The 8,391-nt window shown below is 48.4% G+C and overlaps 1 protein-coding gene across 1 annotated transcript; it reads left to right on the top strand.

The window, feature by feature from the left end:
* The first annotated feature begins 1,078 nt into the window (after positions 1–1,078).
* On the top strand, positions 1,079–6,901 carry mycn (MYCN proto-oncogene, bHLH transcription factor). The gene is made up of 3 exons (XM_067241568.1): positions 1,079–1,172; positions 1,586–2,246; positions 4,811–6,901. Exons 2-3 carry the CDS (start codon positions 1,595–1,597, stop codon positions 5,578–5,580), a joined length of 1,422 nt encoding a protein of 473 aa, XP_067097669.1. The 5' UTR covers positions 1,079–1,172; positions 1,586–1,594; the 3' UTR covers positions 5,581–6,901.
* Positions 6,902–8,391: the final 1,490 nt, after the last annotated feature.

Genomic DNA, 8,391 nt, shown 5'->3' with positions numbered 1-8,391 from the left:
AATACTGTAGCCTATATTTACAGTACATGTATACATAGAGAACACACACACACACAAACATATATGCTTGACCCCTTTGGGGTAGAGAAGCAGCTGCTCTGCATTCTCGTTTCTCATAGGCACATTATTGTTCAACGAGAAAGATGTCATTGGGCGTTTGTTTGAAAGCTGTTCCCTTGAAGAAGCTCAATGTCAAGGTCTACCTCTGTGCCCTTGCCAATGCGAAAGCATAATTACAGATGAGATTTCCTACAAACCTGTCATTAGAAAAGGGAATGGGGATGACTCAAGGCTAGTCACCGCCTGTGGTTACGCAACAGACTCATCGCGCTTGAGTTTGTTTGCAGAGACTGTTGGGTAGGCAGAGAGCATGGTAGCCAATACAAAAGGCTGTAGATTTGACTGTTTTTTAAACAAGCGAATTCCTGCGTGTAAAAAAAGTATCAGAGTACGGTCAAATTCAGCTTCTAGAAAACAACGAACAGTTTGTTGATGTAACCCTCGATCTAAGTTAGTTGGACAGATGCGCGTCTAGTACTGTTGAGTACTCACCTAGTCCACTGGGGGGCGCAAGGCGTCTGACTCTTTGATCTTGGTATGCCGTTACCTCAATGCCCCTCAGACAATGGTAGGAGTTGGTCTAGTGTTTAAGGGTTGGGTAATGCATCAGTCGACTCTGTTACAAGCACAAGAGTACACTTTCGTGGGGGGAAATTACAACGCGTTTTTATTTGAATAATATAATGATTCATTATATAATTAAAGAAAACAAGACTACATTTAGGCTACTCGTTGATAATATGCCCACCATAAATGTATATATATATATATATATATATATTTAGTACGTATAGAGAAAACAAATCATAAAATGCATAAATGCAGTGGCACATGATTTTGTATTCGCTTGGGAGTCATTGGAGCCAGTCTCGAGCTCACATAGCCATCCTGCCTGCCCGTCTGCCGCGCGCCCCGCCGCACCAACCCCGACAGCCCCGCCCTGTGTGGGCGGAGTCTGGACTCCAACACAGAGATTTGAGTGTATAACACAGCACCGCCTGATACAAAGTGTGTCAGAGAACTGTCTGCGTTACACACGAGTAGATGTGCGCTCAAAATCTTGAGTCTACTACTGACTGCAAGAGTGAAAACATACCACGACTCAGGGCAAGGTGAGCCTCTTCCTATTTCAGAGGGGATAGGAAGCACTTCCTTTGTGTTCTCTCTCAGTGCTGTCTTTTTGTTGTAGGTCCTGTGTGTTTACTTAAACATGTAAGGATTGTCACTGATCTTGCAAGCGTTAAAGACGTTAAAGACTGCTAGGCTACTATAATGCGCTATTGTACTCTGAAGCTCCAACATCACTATCCTCTAAGATGGAAAGGTGACTGGGACCTAGTTGGGGTCACAGTCTTCACTCCCTTTTGGGATTTTTTGTGAATTAGGTGTCGGTTACTTAGAACTGTGTGAAGATGCTCGATTTGGTCTTAGATTTGACCGTCATCGGGTTAGGCTACTTAATTCAGGTGAAATTACATTTAATTGAAAGAATCTTGTGACTAAAGTATTTTTGTCCCTTCTGAAGGCTTTTCAAATGTGGGATACAATGCCGGCGACAATAAGTAAAAATTCCGACTTGGAGTTCGACTCCTTACAACCCTGCTTCTACCCGGACGAGGACGACTTCTACCACGGCGGTCCTGACGCCGCGCCACCGGGAGAGGACATCTGGAAGAAATTCGAGTTGCTGCCCACGCCGCCCCTTTCTCCCAGTCGAGCAGCGCTACCGGGAGAGTTGGCCAACGCGTCCGGGGATTCCGGTCTTGTGGGTTTTGGATTAGGCGACCCTCTGGACTGGGCTTCTGAGCTCCTTTTTCTGCCCGAGGACGATGTCTGGGGGACGTCAGACGGAGACCTGTTCGGCTCCGCTTTGGATAGTAACCCCAATTCCATCATCATCCATGACTGTATGTGGAGCGGATTCTCAGCCCGGGAGAAGCTCGAGCGCGTCGTTACCGAAAAGCTAGGCAAAGCCATCTCCTCCGCGACCGCTTGTGCCGGCGGAGTTAGCAAAAACGTAATCGTTAAGGCACCGGAGTTGAGCCGTGCCGAGTCGGAGTGTGTGGACCCTACCATAGTCTTTCCCTTCCCTGTCAACAAAAGAAACGGTAGCAGCAGCACAGGTCCAGCCGGGACCGTCCCGTCCTCCTCCCGCTGCAGCGCCGAGGAGACTCCGAGCGACTCTGGTGAGTGACTTATGGTGAAGATGCGTAAAAGCGCCTTTGTTGTTGAGCTCTCTATAACAGCTGATACACAACAGCCTGAAAAACGCACCGATTCGCTAGGGTGGGCTGGCTGCTGATGAAATGTAGCCTATAGTAACAACGTATACAAGACAACGTATAGCCTATAATAACATTAAATAAATGTGCTTATTATTAGTGATGTTATTATTAGCCAATAATTAGCTGGAGTTGAAGTAGTAGCTTGCTGATTGGAAGTAGAGTTCATAGGCCCCTATGACTAACCCTGAATCCGATTACCTCGTTACATTCCAGACACGCACACACACACACACACACACACACACACACACACACACACACACACACACACACACACACACACACACACACTATAGCCGTGAGTGGTGACACAGTGAACGAGTTTTATGTAATAGACCGGGGCTTCATCCGGCAGATGGCAGTAAACGTGGGACTGTGTGTACATTACGAACTAAGACCCAGTTGGCATCGCAGCCTTACCCTACTAAAAGACACTAGTAGCCCAGTTCCACACACCGGTCTCGCTGTCCGTGTTGTGATGTGTATCCTCCTCGCCACCGTGCAGGCAGCAACGCCAGGCTAGAGCGTGCTAAGTAGAAGTGATTACATTATAAAGTGCCTGTTTCACGGCTTGGTGCAAGTTATGATCACGCACGGATTAGAGAAATATGTTGAGCGCCGTGGGTGTTACAATGCTGCTGACATATTTCACTAATCCTGTCCTTTGTTGCGGGGTCTGAGCATAACATAGCCTAACATTGTGTAGGCAAGTGGTGCTATAACAAAGGACTACATGGAAATATAAGGACTCTGTATCTTTGTATAGGGAGCTTGCCACAAATTAGAACAATTGGAATCCGTTTAACTGTTCAACTTCCGTTCGTTTTAAGCATGCATCGTCCGTGAAACAAAACTCACGTGAGTCAGAACACCAACGGTCTTTGTTGTGGGCCGGCTGCTAAACGGTAGTAGAAAGACCTCCAACTTGGCAGAGAAAACTAGACTAGGCTTGCCAAACCGCCCCCTGACTGGACCGCGGCCTAAAGAAAGAAGCTAGAGGAGGGCCCTGTTTCTTTTAAGGGGTGACAGCTTTGAACAAGCGCTCCCTCTCGACAGCTGTCTTCCTGGCGCCGCTCCAGCGCCTCGGCTTAAAGGGTGATCCGATCGCCTGCCGCCCCGCCAGCCTGCGGATAATACGGTTGCAGGGCTCTTCCGCCGCTTGCAGCGTTAAGTCGCGTCTCTCTCTATCTCTCTGTTTCTCTCTCTCTTTCTAACTCTTTGTGTGTCTTTTAACTGCGCGCTCTTCATTTCTCCATCAAAGAGGCGCCGCAGACTTAAAAAAATAGAAAACGGTAGAAGGTTTTAGAATACACATTACCCTAGTGTTCCAAATTCTACCCACACCCCTCCTCTTTTTTGGCACTATATTGAAGATAATGGGATTACCACAGAATCAACAGTTCAGACGGAAAACACTGATAAGATAGGCTATGACTGCGAGTTTATGCCTTTAACAATATAATCACATTATTCATTACAACTAAAGGACATGGGTTTCTCTCTCGCTACTCATTCTGCTGCATCAGGAAACAAAGAAGGCAACTTCTCGGCCAAGTCTGCTCTACTGATCCCCATTTTCTTGACAGCCTACCAGCTAGACTGTGTACCCACCCAGCCTTCTGCTCAGGGCTGTGGGGGCTCACATACCAAACAGCCCCCTCTCAGACTCACATGTGGTGAGACGGGCCACGCCCCCTAACACCCAGCTGAGCCCTCTGCCGTCGTGCTGTTTTGATAGCTGTGCCAGCCAGAGTGTGTGTGTGTGTGTAGGTGTGAGTGTGTGCGTGTGTGTGTATGTGAAGCGTCTGATGTGGGTTCGAGTAAACTGTAAAATGCCACACTGTACTGCATGGGGCTTAGTTGATAATGATAGCCATTATCGCAAAGGCATTTTAACTGGGCCTCTCACACACACACACACACACACACACATTCTCCCCCCTGTCTTCCCCTTCTTTCTCACACTCAGGACTTAGCTTCCACCTCCTCTCATCTTCAAAGAGAACGATTTATGATAAGTTTGGGCTGTAATATAGGTTTTACGATGAGAGCATTGAGCTGTAGATGAGTGTTGAGTGGAAGCTGAATGAATTTAGAAGTTCAGTGAGATATGGAGAAATGACCAGACCAGCTCAGATAGACAGCTTGCCAGACACTGAAGTCTCCCTCTAAAGGTTAAAGAGAAAGATAGTGAGAAGGAGAGAGAGAGAAGGAGAGAGAGAGGGAAAGAGCACAGTTAAACAGGGCCTCAGTGTGAATTAGTGCATAACTGACTGACACTGAGCATTACTCTTTGTGCAAACAAGTCTCGCTGAGCAATACTCCTGCACTCACTCTCCCATACACACACAGACAGGTACACACACACACACACACACCTGTCATCTGTTAGCACCACAGATTAAGTCGAAATAGCTGGTGTCTTAGTCATTCATCGTCACTCACGCTGTGTTTCTCTTTCTCAGAGGAGGAAGGAGACGATGACGAGGACGAAGATGACGACGAGGATGACGAGGACGACGAGGACGACGAGGACGAGGAGGAGATTGACGTGGTCACCGTGGAGAAAAGACGCAACGGTATGTCACCCATGGCGACCGGCACCGTCACCATCTCGGTGCGGCCCAAGGTGGGAGGTTCCTCGGGGTCCGGTGCTGTGAGCCGATTGGCTAGCCGGGCGCCCCAGGAGCTGATCCTGAAGAGGAGCTCAGTCCACCAGCAGCAGCACAACTATGCTGCCCCCTCCCCCTACGCCTCCGACGACGACCCCGCCCCGCCCTCCAAGAAACACCGTGGCGACGGCCCGCGACCCTCCGCCAGAACCATCTCCTCTTCCTCCTCATCCTCCTCCTCATCCTCACTCTCCACGGGCGCCTGCGGCTCAGTCTCCGCGACGACGTCCTCGTCTTCGCGCTCCAAGCGCAGCGCCTGCGGGGACAGCAGCCCGCGGGGGGGCGGCGGCTCCGACTCGGAGGACAGCGAGCGGCGACGCAACCACAACATCCTGGAGCGCCAGCGACGCAACGACCTGCGCTCCAGCTTCCTCACGCTGCGCGACCACGTGCCCGAGCTGGCCCACAACGACAAGGCGGCCAAGGTGCTGATCCTGAAGAAGGCGGCCGAGTACCTGGTCTCCCTGGAGGCCGAGGGCGAGCGCCTGCAGCAGGAGAGAGACAAGCTGGCAGCCCGGAGACACCAGCTGATGAGGCGGCTCGATCAGGCCAGGACTCGCTAACCTGGGGCATCTTATACACACACACGCACCCCCATGAGCCCTCTTCGCATTCTCTGTAGATGCACACGCAGTCCTGTCCAGTATATACACGCTCGGATCCACACGTACATGCACACACACCACACACACACACACACACGCACACACACACCACACACGCGCATATATATGGTTGAGTCTCAGAGACCGAGGGGGTTGTTGACACTCGGACTTTCACTGCCGCCACTTTTTTTGCACATTTGTTGACGTTGAGAATGTTGAGGGTTTACTTTATCAATCCAGTCACGCCGAGGACAAGAGCACCAGGTGGAGTGGGAGGGAGGAGGGGACTCCAGTCATCCTTCTCTCTCATTGTTGTTTTTATACCTTGTATTTTTTTGTACTCACTGTGACGCTAGCCCCAAACCAGGTGACCCCCAACAAGTAGGGGGCTGTGGGTCAAAGCTCACATAGAGACTCAGCACGCTTTGCCTTCACCACTGTAAACTGAAGACACACATCCACCTCTGACCTCCAGGTTCCAAATACGATGTCACAACGACTTGTAGACTCCCTTCGCCTCCCCTTCCTCTCTTCTCCCCACTTTTCTTTCCTCCTCTTCGATCCCCTCTCCTCACTCCTCCTCCGCTCCTCCAGCTCTCCTCTATCTTGTTCTCACTGGTGCTGAAACAGTCAGTGGATGAATAACTGTGCACCTTGCTAGCCGACACTTTTGTAAATAACGATACTGTACAGATACAAATACTCAATCTGCCTTGTTTTGTAGAGTTTTTTTGGTCTGGTTTTTATACGTCAAGAAGCTGCCAATAATTAGACTGGAACTTTCTATACATTTGAACGTACTGTAAGGCCACCTTTTCAGAGGGTCACCAAACTTTGTATATAACAATATATTGTTTTGTTGTTGTTGTTATTGTTGTTTATTTTCCTTATTTCTCTTCTTTGTATTGAACCATATTACTAATCCACCCCTTAATGCTTTAGTGTGACCCTGATACATACTAAAATGTACACCTATATTTTCGTATGAAAATGAGTTCTCACTAGATATCACGTCACCTTGACATTTTCCTTTCTCAATATGAAATAATTATTTTGTACAGAAATGTGTTTTTATCACCCCGTACCCCTGCCTCACTCTTTTCTTTCTTTCCGGCTTTATTTCTTTCTTGTTTATATACTTGTAACTATCGGGTGCAGAGAACTGGGTAAACTGATATAAGATTGTTGTTTTTTTCATTCTTAAACTGTACATCTAGTGCTTCAACTCATAGCACTTTGAAATACCTCATTTTGAAAAATAAATAGACCTTGAAAAATATCTCTCTGTGTGGTTCTGACTCATTCAACTTCAACAGTAATAAACACTCCTTCACTCTCTTTCTCTGTTTGTCTCTCCTGTGTTTCCCCGCTCTCTTTCTGTGATTTGTGTTTCTCTTTTCCTTTACTCCATGTCTTTCTCTGTTATTTTCTCATCCTGATATACTCTTCTTCACAAAGGAATAAAAGAGTGTCCTGCAGCGAACCCCCCCATCCCTCCCACACCCTCCCACACACACCTACGCACACACACTTCAAGTGGACAGGAACACACACCCACACACACTCACTGCTCTTCCTGCATTGTTCCCTCGTTGCTATGGAAACTGGAGCAGCTGCTGACTGGCCGACTCAGAGCATTGAATGCGTTTTCTTCTATTTTTTGTCCGGCGGGAGTGCGTGTGTCTGTGTGTGTGTGTGTGAGTCCGCCTCAATGCCCAGGCATGGCTGGTTACTGTTTACCAACATCAGCCACATGGCTCACCTCCCCCCTCCCTTTCTATCCTCTCCTCCTGCTCTGTCTCCCTCTTCTTTTCTCTGTTCTCTCCTACCCCACCTCTCGCCTCTTCCCTTTCTCTCCTCTCCCATCCCTCTCTGCTTACCCCCCCCCCTCCTTTTCTCTCTCTCTCCCCCGGATTCTCCCCTGTTTGCTCCCCTAACAAGGCCCCTGAAGAGGAGTATGGTTACAAGAGTAAGGGTTAGGTAAAAAATCTGTATGTGTGGTTGAGTGTGTGGTTGAGGAGTTAGGGTTATGTGGGAGACCAGTGTCGTAGATTCTCAGAAAGTGCAACAAAAATATATTCCCAGGGAAGGGAGGGTCATCAAAGCATGGTGGACTGACAGAGTGTGTGGGTGTCTTCTCTGCCTAAACGTTTGTCTGTGTGGTCTGTTTCTTGTCTTTCCTATGTGGGTCATGTTGTGTTGGCCAGCATAGAATGGACAGTACATTCTTATAGTGTGCGTTTGTGTGGTGTGTGTCTTGTGGTCTACAGTATTTGCACATAGTTTTGGCATTGGAGTCTGTATTTTGGTTTCATGTGTGCATGTTATTTTGGTGTGTGTGTGTTGTTGTGAGATTTGTTCTGTAGTTGTGTGTGTATTGTTGTGGTGCGGGGGTGGGTGGGGGGGGGCAGAGACTTTGTAGTGACTTCAGCCATCTTGAGACTGAGCTTCTTAGAGGGGGGCGTTCTGTCTGTTGGATTACATAACAGGGGTCCGGTGTGTGTGTGTTTGTGTGTGTGTGTGTGTGTGTGTGTGTGACTCCTCAAGGGAGTAGTCCACACCATCTGCCTAATGCTTTATCCTGCTTGGTTAAAGCCGCAAAACAATGTGATAGACAATACCAGCATATACTGTAACACACAGGAGAAACACAAAGACTTTCAACTGGACCGGAGGACTGGAGTACTGTCTGGAGTCTTTAGAACGAGCACACAAAGACTGTTTATCAACCAACATCTGAAACACCAGGCAACTATGAGAGGCCGTATA

Source organism: Osmerus mordax, chromosome 8, assembly GCF_038355195.1.
Source record: "Osmerus mordax isolate fOsmMor3 chromosome 8, fOsmMor3.pri, whole genome shotgun sequence".
In the NCBI taxonomy this organism is placed as follows: Eukaryota; Metazoa; Chordata; class Actinopteri; order Osmeriformes; family Osmeridae; genus Osmerus; species Osmerus mordax.
Note: the sequence above shows the minus strand (reverse complement) of the source record. Positions and strands in the feature narration are given on the sequence as shown.